A 21,028-nucleotide genomic window follows, 5' to 3' on the forward strand; every position below is an offset into this window, starting at 1 on the left:
TGAATATTTATTAGATTTTTTTTAAGTAGGTGCTTTTATAAAACATTCAGAAATAAGTTGTGCCCTTTCTTATCGTCAAATTGTGTTTTATTGTTTCTTGTGTACGTACTTACAATAAACTGAAGATATAATATATAGATATAATGGTGCTAATTCCTGTAAATACCATCTAATTTTATTTTAAGTTATATCTGTCATTTTCTTATCCGCCGAAAAGGAAAGGGACGGGTAATTGACAAGCATAAAATTTATGGAACACACGTCAATTTTAAGCACAAATCTAAACCAACCGTCTAAAAATTTTACATCAGTCAATAACCCGACACATTAATTTACTCATTCTTCCTAAAATTAAGAGCTGTGAATCATCCGTCCCTTTCCTTTTCGACGGATATGAAAATGACGGATATAACTTAAAATAAAATTAGGCGGTGTTTGCAGGAATCGGGGCCAATATATGTATAATAATAAAGAGTGTCGAGGAGTTGGTGTATATGATATACGCCTCGCCGCGATGCTATATTTATGTGTATTACAAAAATTAAAATATTTATATAATTCCTACGTACTTAATTATATTTATGATTAATTTATTTAATATGACATATATCACAAAATATAAATAACTCATAGCAACAGTGACTACAAAGACAAAATGAAATAACATATAGAGGTAATTTAATTACTTGGCGGTATAGATGTCTAGCCATTTAGTAAAAAAGTCGTCTTGAGATGAGTTGTTGATTATAGCTTGGAATTTCATCGTCAGTGTCTTATTTTTCCGGCCAAGTAGTTAATGCCACCTGCGGCAAATCTACAATAATTCACGATAAATATATTATATATATCTTATTTTACCACTTAATTAAGGTATTTTAAGTTTTCTCTAATATGATGATAACATTTACATAATTAAAACATTTATAAAGCAACCTAAAAAGGCAATTTAAAATTATAATGCATACTTAATATTGATTGATGATACACTAATGATTCATCGTCCGTTTGGTGATCGAAATCCATGTTAATAATCATAAAGACGAGTATTATATTATATTTTTTACTATATATTTTTTATTATATATTTATATAATTAATATAGATATTAACTTAGAATCATGACCGGTATCATCCCCTTCAGTACCTATTCGTTATGATGTCGCTAAGACCCTGTATATAACATTATACTAACATCTACAATAAATTTGGTTTATTTATTATATAAATTTCACTAAATTCCAAACGGTAGACGAAAGCTTTCCAATCGGGTGAGTGCACCTGGTGCTCCCCATATGTCCGGTCAAGTAGTTAACGCTGTCTGAGGCAAATTTACAATAAGTCACGTCAAAAAAAGAAGCAATTTATTCCGTACCTTCGTGTTTGTATAAACCTTTAAGTAGATTAGATAATGATCGTAATAGATAGTGACAAATATAAGTTGTTATCGACAATATAACCATCAGAAGCAGTGATTCCACTTAGTGACTGTCACCTACTTAAGTAAGTACTTATAAAAATATTATATTGCTTTGATTGTAGGTACTTATTAACTATTATTAGACAATTGAAGGGCCTGAACTCGATGACTCGTCGATGACGCTATAAGATTTTCACTAAAGTCATGCGACATCGTCTAATCACATATCAAATATTTGGTCTTCCCATTACCTTGATCAAGGCGGTGATATCCGCTACGGCCGCGCACTCGTCGGTCGGTTGCGCGGACGCCGCACGCGCGCGGTCGTGACATGACGCATGCTTGTTGATATTTTTTGCTACTGATTTAGTAGCCCACGGACCTAGACGGCCAGCTTCAGTCCACCACCGGATCTCCTACTACGTGCATATATACCGCCGCGTCCACCACACGTCTCACTCCCGCGCGACATTCTTCAGTGACCGCGTTTAACGAATCAATAAACATCCAACATGCCGAAAAGTTGTTGTAATTGTCGTGCGAAAGACTCTCCGGACTCCCCTGAGTTTCCAGAGCCAACAATGCAAACGAACGGTAACATTGACCCGGCAACATCTTCAGGAACCACAAGTGACAGTGCGAATGAAAAACAAAATTCAGTGAAAAAGAACAACCTTAAATTAAAACTTCCCCATCGATTAAGATTAATGAACTATAAAACTCTGACTGAAACTGAAGACACTCTACATGAAAAACACATCCCTGCCGGTGTAAGTACCTATTTTAGTATGTACATACCCAAATAATATTTCTTCTCTATCATAAATGTAAATGTCGTAATATTGCGTCTGTACCTATCATTACGACAAAATCTACACTCTACCATTTTTTGTTCAGAAGTACCAACATAACAAAGTCAATGTCTCTGGGAGTGTAGGCGTTATTTAAATATTTAGGTGACTAAACAATACTGATCATCTACTGGCAAAAAAGTGAATCGTTCTAATACATGTCTTGTCTGTCATCACTCAGTGCTACTTATGAGATTTGCTTTTGGAATGTTAGAGTCGAGTTTTTGCTGGTACGTACCATTATAATGATTATAATTATAATTTAGAAGTACTTGGTAATACGCTTCTAGTTGCAGTTTTGATACAAAACGAATAATTACCCATTGTTTCTCAACAAAAACCATATCTTACAATACTTTAAATGTCTGTGTCCAGTATACGTTTCAAGTACTTATAGTGATCTAAGTGGTGTAAATGTCCTTTAAAAATATGGACTACATGAGTAAGGAGTAATTATCCATCTTAGGCCAATATCAGGAGTAAATTGCTCTATAGGGATTAAGATTCTGACTATAACATAACAACCTTTGACTAAGCAGAGGTATCATCGGTGGTATGGCCATCTATACTAATACTAATGGTCGAGATAACTGTGTTAGTGGCATTGGGGGTTAGTCATGTCAGGGGCCTTTGGCGGCTCAATAATAACCCTGACACCAGGGTCGATGAGTTTGGTATTCCACTTCACAACCGACACGATAAAAAGAAAGTAAATAATTTACATTACAATAATAAGTATTTATGCAATGCATATTAAGTTAATACCAATCAATACACTACAAGGCTGCGCCGCCGTCGGTATTTGGCCATATTTTAGTAGTTTACATTGCTTGTTATTTCTTAAACACACACCTTGAGTAAACTTCGTTATAGAATGGTCATTACAAGAAACTTTAATGTGTTACTAAGTAAACAAACCCACACTAGATTTCAAGCTAGAGGAACTATAAATTTGCTTGTTAGCATACAGTTATGTTCGTAATCCATTTTAGGCGACGCCCTGAGCCGAGCCTCGCGCCTAGGCACCCTCAGGCCTGTTGTCTTAAATGTTTGTATAGGGTGAGAGTCCTTAAAGCTCCCCATATGTCCGACCAAGTAGTTAATACCATCTGAGGCAAACCTACAATAAGTTACGTCAGAAAAAACCTCTTAATATCAAAAAGAACAATTTTGAAGATGTGTATGTCAAGGTTTACCTAATTTGCAGTCACATTTTGCTTGCTAAGTCTAGTATTGTGTTTATGTTTATTTTTCATTTATGACCAAAATTTATATATAAAAATATAAAATAATAATTATATACCTTTTTAATTATCCAATATTTATATATTTATTACTTTAGTTTAATTATATTTAAAATATCATACCAGTTTCGTAAATACGTGTAATAAGTATAATAATATTCCATGGAATTTAGTTAAGTAAATTATATTTATGACATTTCGTGGTTCACGCGGAAGTTATAAAAAAGACCAATAGTGGAGCAAAGTTTTGGCCCTGACACAACTACCGTGAGACGTGTTATAAAAATACCTATTGTTCATTAACGCTAGCCATTTTCATAGCTTGTAATCACCGTGTTGCAATCAGTTACGCTGGCCAAGTATAAATTAGGTACTTACCATAGACCTCATATAAAAAATAGACCATCAATCTCTGTAAAAAGTGGCGAAGGTTTTTTTTGCAGAGCCACAGGGCTCTAGCCGTGCTTGATTAAAGAAAAAAACATTGAATACAATATGGTAATTTCCAACACATTCCAACTAGTGAAATCAGTTACTTTTTATTATACGTGAAAACACAAAGTTACTATGGAATTTGTATGAAAAAGCAACCTGTGACGTCATAGAAAAAAGTGACAAATTAATGTCGCAATTATCGTTATATTTTTCTTTATTAATATTCATAAATAAGTTAAATAGAAAAAGGCGAACGTTTTTTCACTTTTAGATCTGTCTTTATTTAGTAATCAGAATTTCATAATTTGTCTTTGACCTAGGAAACTCGCCAATTTCAATAAAATAATATTCCAAAATATAAAATATGATCAATAGGTCGCCATTAGTATTTAACTGGAGGCACGCTATGATGGCCGTTTTGGCCTGTGAAAACGGAATAACTATAGATAGATATATTAGTTGGTAAATGAGATTTGGTCACTACCATAACAATCAGCCAGTGATCAATACCCACGTCCGTAATTGGCGGTTTCTAGGTACCGATAATTGGGGCAAATCAGTTGAAACCACCTATTGTCTGTATGATTACCTTTGTACTTACACATATTTTCACAAATTAGTGTAATGACGAATAGGTAGATATTTTTTAGAAATAATGTTACATGGTTATATTTTTGTGGAACAAATGAAACAAACGAATTCGGGATTGAGGGGAAAAGCAAAATTTTATTTTAGAGAAGAATTTCCTTACCTACGAAACATGTAGATTTTCTTACCCACATACATCGAGAATTTTTTGTTGAACATACAACTATGCTATTCTTTTTATCTCCCTACTGGCAATTCGTCATTTTGCCCGCCTTTATAGAGCTTAGGTCCTTGATATTATTCTGTTTAGATACCAAAATTAATATTCTGGATTTTCCATAGCCTAATAAAGACGAGATTTTATGTACCTAGATTATTGTCATAGATCAATAATGCTTGTTTACATCATGGCCTTCAAAAGAATGACAGAAGTATAATTTACATCCCATTTAGCACATTTGCTTGTATATTGACAATCTTATTTCGCAAATAGCCATGCAAGTGGTATAATGCAATAACAGACTTGTATCTCTATTTATGAGTGTCTTTGTGGTCCCTTAGCACATGTTGCACTAATATGTATACACTTTGAAACCATGTCATATTAACTTTTTTGAAAAATTAAACCGTAAGTCTCATTAAATGTCAAGTATGATAGTGCAACAGGGTTCTAAAGTGGGTACCTGATATTGCTCATGACTGTACGTAACCTTACCTATTCTCTACCTTTTCTAGGTTGTATGGGGTAGTTTCCAACTAGTTAAGTCAGTTACTTTTTACTAAATGTCAAAATACGAAATTACAATGGAATTTGTATGGAAAAGCAACCTGAGACGTCATAGAAAAACGTGACAAAATGTCGCACTTATTATAACATTTTTCTTTATAAATTTGGCTTTAGAAACAACCCAATTGTAAATAAATAAATACTTAATACCCGGCTTGCTTTTTAAACGGAGAGCGCTGATTTTATCTCCGATTACCTATCTAAAGTGCAATTTTCACTAACACAGTTCGCTCGACCATTACATACGGCGATACGGCTAGCCACGTTGGTCTAACAGAGGGCTCGGGTGAAGCGCGGGTACTTAGTTCATCTTGCGATAGATATATCTCTGACTGGCCTGAATTGGAAATAAAATCTTAAGCTTATGTTATGTTGCATACGGTTGTATATAAGTATAATGCTTACGTTGGTTTTGTTAATAATAAATAATGAATTCTAGCGTAATAGGAATTACGATTCTTAATAGTATCAATTGATAAGAAAACTTGTTCCAGTTGTATATAGTTGCAGATATTATTCGCAATTAACAACTTTGCATTAATGACTGTATTTGATTTAAAATATGTAAGTAGTAGATAAGTATTAGGAAGGAAACTGTTTGTACGCAGCCTTAGAACCGTAGTAGAAAAAATCCACCTAGGTAATAAGGTGTTTTAGACAGATTTTTTTATACAAGAATAGAAAGAATATGCGCGACACATTCATTCTATTTCACTCATTCATTTGATTTTACTCATTCTATTTCTCTTTTGTTTTTAATTTTGTTTTTCTTTCCTGTTTGTGCAATAAAGTATTTGTTATGTTAAGTTATGACGGGCAGCGGTACTTAGATTGAGCAATTGAAGTAGCTAATGTTTACAAATCCATGATAGGACTTCTCCGTATCGTACTGTCACAGGTTTTAATCCCGGCTAGGGCTCTTGACTTAATTCGAATTTATTTGCATGTGTGGTTTATAGATAAAATCACTTTGTGATCCCTAGTTTGGTTAGGACATTACAGGCTGATCACCTGATTGTCCGAAAGTAAGATGATCCGTGCTTCGGAAGGCACGTTAAGCCGTTCGTCCCGGTTACTACTTACTGATGTAAGTATGTAGTCGATACATGAGCCATGTCAGGGGCCTATGGCGGCTCAGTAATCACCCTGACACCAGGGTTAATAACCCACACGAAAGATGAAGAATAATCCGCTTTCATCCTATATCGCAAAAACTGCCAACGGTTGGTATTCCACCTGACAACCCACACGATAACTCAGTAATCACCCTGACACCAGGGTTAATAAACCACACGAAAGAAGAAGAATAATCCGCTTTCATCCTATATCGCAAAAACTGCCAACGGTTGGTATTCCACCTGACAACCCACACGATAACTCAGTAATCACCCTGACACCAGGGTTAATAACACACACGAAAAAAGAAGAATAATCCGCTTTCATCCTATATCGCAAAAACTGCCAACGGTTGGTATTCCACCTGACAACCCACACGATAACTCAGTAATCACCCTGACACCAGGGTTATGTTATGTTATGTTATGTTATATATCACGTGGTTGCCCAGATTTGTGACCGGTTGATCGCAATGGGCTCTCGCCCTATTACATGGGGACATTGATTCATGGGGACTTAAACATAACTTACGACGAGTAGGTGTGTAAAACTATACACCTCTGCCTTACCCTTCGGGGATATAGACGTGACGCTATGTAATGTTTACCAATCTACCGCGAAGGACTTACATTGACCAAATTGGAGATGTCCTTAGAAAAGGTTTAATACGATCTACTCTGAACCGGCGTGCGTGTATGAAGCGATTGATGAATGTGGAGGAAGCAAGAGAAGTGTGTCAGGATCGAAGCAAATGGAATTCCATAGTCTCTGCTTACCCCGGTGGGAAATAGGCGTGAGTTTATGTATGTGTGTACCAATCTACTAACAAAAGACAATTACGAAAGAAAATTTACATTCAATGTATTTCAATGACACTTGTATAATCTAATCATGATAAAAACACGATCAAATTGCATTTTTTCATTGTCAATTAATACTTCTCGACAGGGAAATCAATGCATATTTTCTGAGATAAAGACTGTTTCAAACAAGTGGGTATGCAATTGCTATTAAGTAGATTTTTTATTGCAGTAGCAGTATTATAAGGTAATTAAGTGGTAATCATTCGGATTGCTTGTGGCTTAACACTTTGTACCCATGACAATGGGACTATTAATATGCAACAGATTAATGTAAGCAAATTACGATGTAATATCAAAAGAATTATAACCAATAGGATAACCTGTGTTGTTGGCAAACCGATAATTGAAAGTGTTGCGATTGAGACTCTAAACATAAACGAAAACATACTTCAACTCAGGTCCGTAATCCCTAAATGTTTTCCTCTAGTTATTAAATAACTTGTAATAGCACTGATTCCAGTACAGTCATGAGCAATATGATGTACCCACTTTAGAACCCTGTCGCACTACCATATTTGACATTTAATGAGACTTACGGTTTAATTTTTCAAAAAAGTTAATGTGACATGGTTTCAAAGTGTATACATATAATTAGTACTAATTTTATTTAAAGTTATACCCGTCATTTTCTCATCCGCCGATAAGGAAAGGGACGGAAACGTCAGGCATAAAATTTATGGAACACATATCAATTTTAGGCAGAAATTTAAAAAGCCCCGTCCAAAATTTTATATTTGCTATTGGCCAATATGTACATTCATTTTAAAATTAACAGTTATCAATCATCGTCCCTTTCCTTTTCGGCGAATAGAAAAATGACAGGTAAGTATAACTTAAAATAAAATTAGAATGTGTTTGCAGGAATCAGGGCCATTGTATACCTAAATTGATTTAAAAGATGTGTTGCAGTAGCGGTTAATTGTAATTTGTCCTTCTCCTCATAACACTTCGCGAAATGACGTAGATACAAAATTGATTTTCAACAATTTTATCCATTATAATTACGTTGAATAAATGATTCTGATTTCTGGGTGGGTAGAGCCGCAAGTATTCCGAAGACACCCAGTGGCTTTTAATGGTAAACCGTTTTTTCTTCTTCTATCGTGTGGGTTATGAGGTTGATTACCAACCCCGTCAACCCTAGTGCCAGGGTTACTATTGACGCCGAAGGCCTCTGACATGGCTCATGTAACGACTACTAATTTACATCAGTAAGTAGTAACCGGGACCAACGGTTTAACGTGCCTTTCGAAGCACGGAACCGTTTGTTTGCAGGTTAGGTGGTGTTAAAATAGTGTTGTTGAGAAATTGACGATTGAGATCAAGATAACCACTCATCATCATTGGCCTTATACGTCTGTTTCAGACGATTAATACGTCATTGCCTCGAAGAAAAAGCTAACCACTAGGTTTATAAAAGAAATGAATTGATAATGTAGTCCGCAAAATTAGGTATACGTAGAGATTTTCATTTTTTATTATTTAATTACGTAAATAGATCGGACAGAAATGTGTCTATGGCAGTAGAATAACAAATATCCAGCCATATTGTTGTCTATAATGTTTACATTACACCTCCACTTTAAAATATTACTCCGTTCCAAACTGACGAAAGCTAATGCGCAGACGACGGTAATAAAAACAATTGCCTGATGTGTATCAGTAAACAATAGAATAAGCGAGATCCATAAAATAAAGATGTGTGCAAAACGTGCAGGATTTAACAATATTCGTAAAAGTTAGCTTAAAGCTTCTTCCAAATTTGAATTTAGTGAAAAGGTTTCATACTTATTAGGTACTATGAGATATTTAAATATTACCTCGAAGACCAAAGAAAAAAAGGAGGAAAAAGAAAGAAAAGAAAAGAGAGAGAGAGGTGAACAACCCGTATCGAAGTGGGCGGAATCACAACTATCCAGAAGATCTCTTGTCACATTAAAGTCCTAAGATGGGTTATAATAAATACGCTGAAACGAATGCGACTAGTGTATATATCAATCTGGCTCAGAATAATGTGTTTCTCTAGACAGTGCAAAGGGGATCGCATTATGTGCCCAAAGAAACTCAGGAGTGTCTCCTGGCGTGTGGTAAGCAGACGCATGGCGACCTTAATCTCATTGAGAATGTTAATTTGTTCTCATAGCTATCCAAGGAATGCGTAGCAGCTTTCTCCAACACCACATTTCAAAAGCTTGGACAACGGAATTAGGAGTGAATTAGGAGTGATCTGGAGCACATCAAAAACCTCTCCAACATGGATTATCTATTAGGTAATAGATAATCCATCCAGAGGTTTTTGATGTGCTCCAGATTATAACCAGCTAAATGCACTGTATTTTTTCACTCCTAATTCCGTTGTCCAAGCTTTTGAAATGTGGTGTTGGAGAAAGCTGCTACGCATTCCTTGGATAGCTATGAGAACAAATTAACATTCTCAATGAGATTAAGGTCGCCATGCGTCTGCTTACCATACGCCAGGAGACACTCCTGAGTTTCTTTGGGCACATAATGCGATCCCCTTTGCACTGTCTAGAGAAACACATTATTCTGAGCCAGATTGAGGGTAAGCGTGCTAGAGGAAGATCACTGATTGGGTGGGTGGATCAGGCCAAGCAGGTGGCAGGGGGCCCTATACCAAGAACAGTGCATATGGCACAGGACCGAATCCAGTGGAGGAAGATTGCATATAATCTCGATCCTCAGCAGTGAAGAAACGACATGAAAGAAAGAAAGAAGAAGAATTCCGTTGTGCTGACTCACCATACATAGAAACGCAATTCAACTGTAACATAACATTTTTTGTTACTAAACGGAACTCACTAATTAAACCAGATTCAAAATTATGTCACAACAACAGCTCAGTTTTTTACTCTTACTTGTTTTCCGGTTGAACAGTAAACCATTTAATTAATGAGCTGTAAATAAAAAACGAAATGATTCAGCGTGGTGTTGCCAAAATTATCCAAATTACGAATGGTCACACCACATTAGCGAGTTATCAACGAAAAACGAGTAAAGTACAATGCACTGCGTATTACATCTTACGCTACGGGATTAAATAATGGAATTTGTAAATTGGAATATTTATATTTATGTTTTACTCGAATCTTGTTGTGGAAATGCAATTCCATCAAGAAATTACAACAAAAAGTGTTCAATATATGAAAAAAAAAAATGCTCAAGGCGATATCTTCATGTATATCCGTATGAAATATTTTTGTAAGTATATTTTTTTTGTACTGCTGGCTGTCGCCTGATGATGTGTAGTGTAGGCAGATATCAGATAAGCTTTTAATGACCTTTTTTGTTGGTGTAATGGAAAGTTCGGTGAGGTGTATACTTAGGTACTTAGTTCATCTTGCATTGGATGTACGACTATTCCAATAGGAATACAGTGGTGCGCGTATGTTATGTCCTTTTACCGAAATTTTAGATATTTTTTACATTTGTAATTTGCGGCTGATTGTACGTTATTAATTTTCACAGCGCTAAGTATTATACCGAAAGACTTGTAGGTCGTGAGAACAAGCCGGCGTGACGTGTTAATTCAATAACAAAGCCTGCTTGTGCCCGGTTCACGTATCAGGTAATGAATGAGTTACCCGAAGACCTTGTTAGTGATCCATTATTAATTTACAGCTCTTAGAATTTGTAGCTCGAGATGACGATTCGAATTTGGAAATTTGCGACCTTCGAAATTGAGTTGGAGACTGAGTTCTCTGTTTGTGGGCATTCCAAAGTTGCATCTTGAAATCTTATTAGTACCTACTCTATTAACAAAAACAGAAATTAATAATGTACATTACAGACATAGTAACTAATTCGTGCGAAATCAATGTTACTCATTTCATAATTATTCGGTGATTTCAGTTTCTTACAGTTTTGTAGTGCTTCGCGTTTGTGATAATTATTATAATGATTGAACAAAACGTGTTTTTCAAAATTAAGTAAATTACTGAATTGTTACAGCTGTTTAGTGTACCTACTTATAAAGCTTTTAACGAATAAAAATAAAAGAAAACTTACTTACAGTACAGTCTAATGTCGAAACACAGTCCATTTACGAGTACTTAAAAGAAATGGTCTACTCGATATAATCTATTATGTTTGGAACATAAATTAGCGTTGTAAAAATAATCGACATGTACAATTGTACACAGACAGACGGTGTAAGTAATCCCACGCATTCAATTTGCTCTGGATAAATAGCAAACCCGAACGTTGGGCAAACGTCGCTCACAGCTCAGGCCTATATTCGAATATGCAAATACCTACCTTTAGAAAGTTTCCACCATAATGAAATCAATTATGGAAAGCAATCCGTGAGACAGAAACCTAGCTGTTTCGATTATGGAGATATTTAAACATATTAAACAAGAAGCTTATATTCAAAGAGAAGATAAATTACTTCCATCTAAATCCAATTCGAATATATTAGGTAGGTACATATCGAATACAACTCATAGAATAAATCGATCATCTCGACTTAACAAAAGTAGTTATCGATTCAATCACGATCAGTTACCGTTACAAAAAATGTGGGGTATAATAATGACAGTATTATTATCAGATGTTGATCTGGATGACGGAACACGGCTACACGGGATAATGACCGAGAAACAATTGAGTGTCGGCGGACGCGTGACCGACACCAGGCGGATGCGGGAAATACCTGCTTACCTGCGCAGACGCAAGATGCAAGCTACAGTCGTAAAAATGATGAAAAAACTGCATGAAATTCCCATGGCGGAACTGAAAGAGTGTTCCTAGAAAGAGCAATGGACATTTCTGAATCAGATCGGAGCGATGACCTCAAAAGACGGATCTTGTTCGGCTTAATCGAATTCAAACGAAATTCAATCGAAATATAAGTAGGTATTTATAAACCTGTTTGTCATTACCGTTACGTCAGCTCTATGTATTTTTATTATGGCATACCTAGGTACCTTGATATTAGTGACTCTACATGTTAAAGACTAAATGAATAACAATTTCTTCTGTAATATCAAATCTTCAGTAGTTACCTATATTTTTGAATACCTGTGGAGACATAGTAATTATAATAAATAAATAAATAAAATTTATTCAAGAACCAACATGTTGTTATACATCAGTGTATGGGATCTCCCAGTAGGCGAATCGGAGGATTTGCCTGTGTTAGGAGTGGCCCAACTCTTACATGAAATCACTTAGTGTAACTTATACCTCGGTTCCGAGTCTGCAAGTATAGAGATAGAAAACAAATTTAAATTAAAGGTAAAGAGGCAGAATTAATACTAGTATTGTACAGTATCGTAATGGGTATGATTGATTGTGTAAGAGTATGTGCCACGCATGCGCAAGTATAATTGGGTGAGTGTGGGTGTGTGTGTGTGGGTGTGCGCGCGCGTTTGAGGGTGCATGAGTGTTTGTCATAGTCAAGTATTCTATATTGCACTGTGTAAAATATCGTAAATTGTATGTTAAGTGAGACATTTTAGGATATTTTCAGTTGATAAGTAGTCTTTTGTTATTAGTAATTGGGATTTTAGAGCTACAATGGACAGCATTACTACTGCTGGTTTGTATGCGTAACTGCATCTTAGCTGCAAACTGACTGTCATGCAACTGTAATAGAATGTGGTTAATAGTTGAGCTAAGCTGTGAAGCTAAAATACTTAGTCACTAAAGATAGTAACTGCTGTTTTTTTCTTAAGAAATGTTATATGACATCATACATTACTTATTACAAACTTAGACATTTTTAAGCATGTCTATACTCTTTTGCTTATTAAGTTATTATAAGTATGACTTAGTAGAAAAATGTGAATAGATAATTGAATGTCATGTAACTTAGTGTTGATTATTTACAGCTAAGTTATATTGGTCACAGATAAATTATTAAATTCTGATTTACTAAATAAATACAGATCTAAAGGTGACAAAAAACAGTTTATTTTTCTATTTAACGCCGTCTACAATCAAAAATATCTTTAGTAGGTAGGTAACAGTTACATTTTCAATCGTCAATTTTTATATTACGAACGTCTCATCCGTCAAAAACTACTGTAGCTTCTCACAACCTGTATAGCCGGGGAAAAGAAGCTGCAATAAAAACCTCGGCACTGGGCCCTAAACGTTCTTCAAAAACAACGTCATTATACCTTTGACAACGATTCCCTGAACGTCGATTCTTCGAATTTGTTTGGACAGTTCAAAACACAAATATAATGACGCCACATATATTCCACCCGTACAGAATTTCTATCACGGCAATTATCACTGGAGGGGTGAAAGAGGTGGAAAACAATGTGTCGCGCGCGATACTCGAAGTTCACGGGCAGAATACCATACAAATATTATAAATCTGACAGTAAATTCGTCTGTTTGTTACCATAATAAGTTTTAAAAGCCAATATAAGCAGGCACACTATAAACAAAAACATTCTGCTTTCGTATCTCGATTAAGCACTGAAATTACAAAAAGCTTTTTTATATTGCTGATAGTAAACACTTTAAGGTGATAAAATTGTAATTTATTTCTATGATGTATTGATTTTGTAATGACCTAATATCCCAATGCGGACTTTTTTTCATAAAGGTTACCTAAAATAAGAGTTATATTAACGCGTTGCTAATTTGTTTCAATGCAATATTCTGCTATTCAAATCGAAAATAAACAGCAATAATCTAAACAACTGTGTTATATAATTTTGTACCTTATTACTTAATTGATTGTGACATGCAAAATTATATAAAAAAAAATACCAGTTGAAATATAATAGATATAATTTATGTAAGCGAGGGATGCTCCTGACACATGTAAATTACCTTGCTTACTAGCAGATCCCAATTATTGTATTTTTTTTTATCTGGTTTAAGCAATAAAATCGCAGCGCAGCTCTTAAATAGAGAGAGAGAGAGAAGCAATAAAATATATTTTATTACTTATATAAAAAATCAAATAATCATTATAGATTTATACACACAGACATACACACACACACGAAACATTAAAAAAAATACTTACACAAGATAGATAACAGCACAATTGACGTTGGTATATCGTTATTACGTCATTTAACCATCGCGTTTATGGGACTGTTACTTATCTGGGAACACATTTAATTTTGACTAAAACTTTGTAGTATCAGTATCTACGAATGTGAACATGACTTTTACAAATATATATACAGGGTGTTAGTGACATCGTAACGAAATCTTTGAGGGCTGATTGAGACCATGATTCTGAGTTGATATCAAGTGGAATTTTCCGTCGCAAAATTAATGATAATAATATATATACGTATATGAATAATATATTAAACAAAAGGGAGTTTTTCTTCTGCGTACACAAGATACAAACAACCCGTGTAATGTAAACATTTATAAACATCTGACAAGAGCTGATTGGTTACATAGATATGCAGGTATGTTGTCTTTTGAATGTTAAATGAAGCTCTAACTTAGTAGACGAATACTCAAACTAAGTTACTCGCCGATTTGGCTGATTTATATCACGATAAAATCTTTGTTATGCGTCTCATAGTCGTATTGTAATCTTATTACATGGAAACTGCATTCCTCAGTAATTGCTTTGGATGATTCAGATATCAAAGACCGTAACTTGAACCTGTACAATGTTCTTTGCTCTTTCGTCCGAAATACCAAGGACACTCATCATCACCATCGCCATCACTTCTAACTACTTCTACCTAAGATACGATTTTTCTTCAGGATTTACAGGTAATCTAAACAACTGTGTTATATAATTTTGTACCTTATTACTTAATTTTGCAATATTTAGTTTGATGTTCCACCTTAATTTATGATTGTGACATGCAAAATTATATAAAAAAAATACCAGTTGAAATATAATAGATATAATTTATGTAAGCGATGGATGTTCCTGACACAGGTAAATTAGATTACCTTATTGTGTACCTGTAATTGGAGCACATATATATATACATAAAAACGAATTTAAGGCTTGCATTTAACTAATGACACTATGTGTAAAGTTACCTACAATTTCGCAATTTAAAAAAATGAGAAATACGTAAACATAAACAGCCTATAAACATCCCATTGCTGAGTACAGGCCTCCTCTTAATCAACCGGAAGAGGTATGGAGCATACTCGCTGCTCCACTACTGGTTGATGGAAAATTAGACAAAAAAGATAAAAAACCTTCAGAAAAGAAAGGTAGAGAAAAATCCCTACGAGTTCGTAGTTTAATTAGTTATATATGATGTGATCGTACTTATTTTTCTGAATACTTTTCCATAAACACAGGTTGAATGACGTTTCAAATTCAACTTAACATGAATTTTAATAAACATCTTAAACCTATAAGGAAAAACTTGTCAGTGATCTAGATATTGCTGGATGGAATAACCAATTTACAAGTGTAAATGAAACGGATTGTGTGCATTACTGTGCCGTACGAGATAAAGATCGCATTCCTCACATTAAGGCGATTCTAAAACGACGCGTATTTTGTAGCTGTGACCGTGCGCGGCGAGGCGATGAGTGTGTCCGTGTGTTAGGCGTCAGCGAATCACAAACAGTCAATGCGACCTTACCAACCGCTTCGGTGCGCAGTGTCGTGTGGGAATCGCCTTATTACTTCCAACGACTCAAACCAACTATCTGATGTGATTTTTGCCAAAAACCCTCGCAATAGACATGTTAGTTTTAATTCAATTAAAAAATTGTGATTTCAATTACTTATAAGTAAATCTTCAAAATTAATTGATAGAAATCGAGGATTTGGTAATGTGAGTTTTTAAAAAGGCGCTTACGTGGTTTTTACTATAATGTATTTGAACATGGTATAAGAAAACCAGGTACGCTCAATCCTATGACAAGCCGCCATTGCTAGCCCTTTGATGACGTAAGTGTTACCACTGTGTTACCATTAAATTGGTATCTCAAATATTTTATGGACGGAAACTTTATTATTGAAAATTAAGTGAATTACTGACTAATGTAATTACTACTACTTGTCACATATATAACAATAATTATAACTGTAAGTAAATCTTTTACAAAAAGTTCGAAATTTCCTTTCAAAATAAATAGAAAAACATTGGTTGTGGGTAAATGTGGGTAAAAATATTTTACGAAATGGCAACGCAGGGTGGGATGACGTCAGCTGGGCTAGCCTTGAAATGTTAGCTGTCACTTTTGAGCATACCTGGTTTTCTTATACTATGTATTTGAAGACGGTTTACGTACGTGTCTTGATATGACGATAGTCACAATGTAACAGGCAAAGGGGAACTTCTAATAAAAAAAACATTTGATAGGCTGCCGCCAGACGTGTGTGTAATTAGTAGCATGCGCAATAATTGTAAGTGCATCATAGTTGCAGTGCCAACTAGGTATTAATTATACTGAACTCAGTGCTCTGTTCAATAATATATCCTGCCCATCCTACGGTGCCCAAATATGGTTACTGACAGAATCTCAGAAGTCCAAGCTCAAGGTCTACCAAAGAGCAATGGAACGCAGTGTTCTGGGCGTCAACGAATCGACCGGGTGCGGAACCGTACACTGCACTCCAAAACGGGTATCACGTTGATGTAGAGGAAAAGTCCAAACTAAAGTCGGACTGACCTGGACACATTTGTCCGTTGTACCCGGAGCGATGGGCACAAGTCGTTACTGATTGGACACCTCAAGGCGGATATAGAAGTCGAAGCAGACCGCGTAAAAGATGTTGTGAAGACCTCAATGCTTTCGGGGGGATTGTCCGGAGATCACGCGAAGTCGAGAGGAGTGGAAAAATCAAGGGGAAGCCTTTGCCCAGCAAATCGAAGAGGCTAGATAAGATAACATAACACAGGTCACAAATGAAACCTGAAACCAATTAAACATGAAACCAATTGAGCCACCTTACAGGGGCGATGCATCATGCGTAAGAGACACTTTTTTCAGCAACTTACGTTACCGACATCATATTTATAACCCTATGAATACACCGGATTATATACCGGAATATGATCGTAACACGGGTCCAGTTTGGTACTGTGATCATATATGATTATATTTCGCTCTATAATCATCTTAATTCAGACATTGTCAAAGCTGTTTAATGTACCGTTGCAAATTAGCGTTTTATTTTTAAGTGGCATTTGCCGACTAGTCATCATTAGTACGTCCGATTATTAAAAAACATTTTGGGTATTAACTTAAAATTAGCCAGGTCAAATAATGTCATGTATAGAAACCTCCATTGCACTGCCCTGAGAGCTTGGCCAATTCTCTTCTTATTAGTTACAGTAAAACGGAAAGAAATTGTATAGGTAATCGACGGCGATACGGCTTACTACATACATATCACGTTGGTCTAACAGAAAGCTCGGTGAAGGCGGCGACCTCTGACTACCCCAATTGGGATATAGAGCTTATGTTATGTTAAAATGTATAGTTGACATAACATTGCCTTATATTGAAAATTTCGCAAGCACCTTTTTACCCGACTGTTGAGGAGGGTAATATTTACGGAAAATCACATTTTGATAATATTTCTTTCAATAAAAACTCACAACCTACTTTCATTCTAAGTAAAAAGTGAAACAAAATTTTTTTTACCTCCAATTTGCGAAGTTTTGTTAACAAAAATCACAATCGTATTATGTAATTTTTCAAAATGGCGCTTACGAGATTTTCACTATCATCATCATCATCATCAGCGTCCCCACTGCTGGGGCACGGGCCTTCCCTATGGATGGATATGGAGATCGGGCCTTAAACCACGCGGACCCAGTGCGGATTGATGGTTATTAACGACTGCTAATGCAGCCGGGACCAACAGCTTAACGTGCCTTCCGAAGCACGGAGGAGCTCGAGATGAAAACTTTTTTTTGTGGTCACCCATCCTATGACCGGCCTTTGCGAAAGTTGCTTAATTTCAACAATCGCAGACCGAGCGCGTTTACCGCTGCGCTACCGAGCTCCTCAAGGCGACGAAAATTACTTTAATAGACGACGGATAATTTGTTGTCTAACAAATTCTTTCCCTTTGTGTACTCATATTGTTTAAATTATCTATTTGTTGTACCCCACAGTCAATTCAGACAAGAATAATTATGACGTAGATGTATATGACGTAACACCACCACGACGATTATACAACGTAGCGTAAACTTGGAACTGAGCTAGTCTTATCTACGCGCGATATAACGTGATATAGCTTCCGGAGTTGTCAAGGGAGGATAAAGGGCAAGTGCTGAATGTGAAGATATAACCTTCACATTCAGCTCGGTACAAAGTGTTAACTGGTGATCGCCATAGCATTTATGCAAATACAAATATACTTAGTGTACACAACATACAAAACAAGTTTTACACAAAGTTTTATATTAAAAAAAAGAAAAGAAAGAAAACATACACGAAAGATACAGTACAATCTGGCGACCTTATTACTGAGCAGCAATTTATCAGCGTAGAGAATGATATATATTTTCCATTCGATGCTTCTGTCTAATTTAATGCGAAATTTATGAAATGTCTAATACGCTGGATTTTCTGTTTTTATCATACATAGCATAGGTACGTAAATAAGCCAAAGATTTCCTAGAAGAGATTGCAATTTAGCAAAAAGGGCGCTTATTTTACTCTTCTGTTTCTCTTTTGTTTGTAATTTTGTATTTCCTGTGTGTACTTACATAAGATCACGTCCATTACGGTAATACTACTTGTATTTTTTTTAGTTCTTTAAGTACACCAGTTTGGGATCCATTATTTAGATTACCATTTATTACAAAAGATCCGATCGAGATAGATCGATCGATCGAGATCGGGGTAGATACGATCTACTCTGAACCGGCGTGCGTGTATGAAGCGATTGATGAATGATATATATTTTGGAGGAAGCAAGAGAAGTGTGTCAGGATCGAAGCAAATGGAATTCTATGGTCTCTGCTTACCCCGGTGGGAAATAGGCGTGAGTTTATGTATGTATGTGTATGTTATTACAAAAGCTGAAAAAGCTGAAAGCTCCCCAGTATTAGTCACGGCCTAGAAGTAATATTATGTATTTATTTGTAGTTGTATTGTACCTAATTTGCAACCGCTATCTTTGAATTTTTGCATATTTACCTCGCCTTATGGTGGCATGGAAGAAACCGTTTTAAGCGGTTAGGACGTTTGCCATGCACTAGTTAAGTCTCTATTGTAACTATACCATTTTATTTAGGTACAACAAATATATATAGAGTTGAAGAAAAAAAGAACCATAATGAAGACTATAGAGAACCGGAGAGGAAATATGATTGGCCACCTGATACGACACGATTCATTTATAACAAACATCATAGAAGGAAAAATTTAACGGAAGAGAGGAAGGGGTAGACCTAGGAGAACATTTATGGAACAAATAAAAGAAAAGGTGCAGGCCGTGTCGTATCAGGAGGTGAAAGATTTGGCGGGAAGAAGAGAGGAATGACGATTACTCCACCGACAAGAGCGCAGCTCTTAAATAAAGAGAGAGAAAAAAATATATATGAATATTTCTTGTTTTTTTTTTTTCAGAAAACAGTATGCTCGGAGTCAGTGTGTCTCTCCAGTATAATGGGGATCACAGGCCGCGGGGACACCCCCCGGACCCCGGATGAATGTTTCCATGAAGCTGACACCTTCCTTAAACAATACTACGCTTCAGTCAATAAGTAAGTATCTACTATTTTGTTTTATTTAGTATATACAGAGTGTTAATGACATCGTAACGAATACTGAGGAGGAGTGATACAGACCATGATTCTGAGTTAATATCAGGTACACAGTATAAGCGCATAGGCATAGGCACAAGTACATACAGATAGCTATACAAGTACTATTGGGTGTTAGTGACACTGTAATTATTTTGAATTTTTATAAATTATATTCATTTATTTACTTTTGCGACGGGAAATTCCACTTGATATCAACTCAGAGTCATGGTCTAAATCATCCCTCAAAGTTTGCGTTACGATGTCACTAACACCGTGTAGAGGTTAGGCGTAATGAAAAATATGCTATATACACCTCTACATAATTACAACCCCCTTCCCCCGTCCCCATTACCTTAGGAGATATAGGCATGATGTATTATGTTAACAATAAATAAGTTAATGTGTTTTCGCAAGGTACCGAAATTAAATATTCGCTTTTTTCGACTACTTACCTTAGTTTGTTTAATCATAAAATTTTCTTTCAATAGATAGGAAAATTAGTTTCTATACCATCAAAAACCTTCGTTATATATAAATAAGCTCATAATGTTATTATAGACTTTGATTTGTGAATAATCCATATACATTCTACCAAATGTAGGGCTACCATACTTTTCAAAATATCTGAGACTAGTCCCGCTGTAGAGAGCTGTTATTTTTTGCGTCCAGGTTACTGAGTCAGATTCGACAAGAAAATGTAATTAAAATTGTAACTATAAGTAAATTTTAATCTACTTAGGCGTTATCTACAACTTTAAAAGTTAACAGAAAATAAGATTGCAAAATTGTTCCCTTTTATCCGTTTCTTCTCTCGTGTGGCCCCTGACGTAATCAAATAACGACTACTTAGATACTTACATAAGTAAATAGCAGCTGGAACTGACAGTTTTAGGTAAAATTCCATTTTAAGTCCCATTTGACTTTAAATTCTGACGCCCTTATCTCAAATATCCCGCTCAGTGTCACACCTATGGCAATCCCATTGGTGACGTCATCAAATTACATAGGACGACATGAATAGCGGTAGGT

At 35.5% G+C, this 21,028-nt stretch overlaps 1 protein-coding gene across 1 annotated transcript in view; it reads left to right on the forward strand.

The window, feature by feature from the left end:
* Window positions 1–1,706: 1,706 nt before the first annotated feature.
* The window catches only part of LOC126367457 (nitric oxide synthase-like), a 37,519-nt gene continuing 18,197 nt past the window's right edge, over window positions 1,707–21,028 (forward strand). The window contains exons 1-2 of the mRNA XM_050010968.1: window positions 1,707–2,187; window positions 19,821–19,957. Coding sequence (XP_049866925.1) covers window positions 1,930–2,187; window positions 19,821–19,957 — 395 coding nt within the window. The 5' untranslated portion in view covers window positions 1,707–1,929. The remainder of the gene's footprint in view (window positions 2,188–19,820; window positions 19,958–21,028) is intronic.

This window comes from Pectinophora gossypiella, chromosome 6 (assembly GCF_024362695.1).
Source record: "Pectinophora gossypiella chromosome 6, ilPecGoss1.1, whole genome shotgun sequence".
NCBI classification, from domain to species: Eukaryota; Metazoa; Arthropoda; class Insecta; order Lepidoptera; family Gelechiidae; genus Pectinophora; species Pectinophora gossypiella.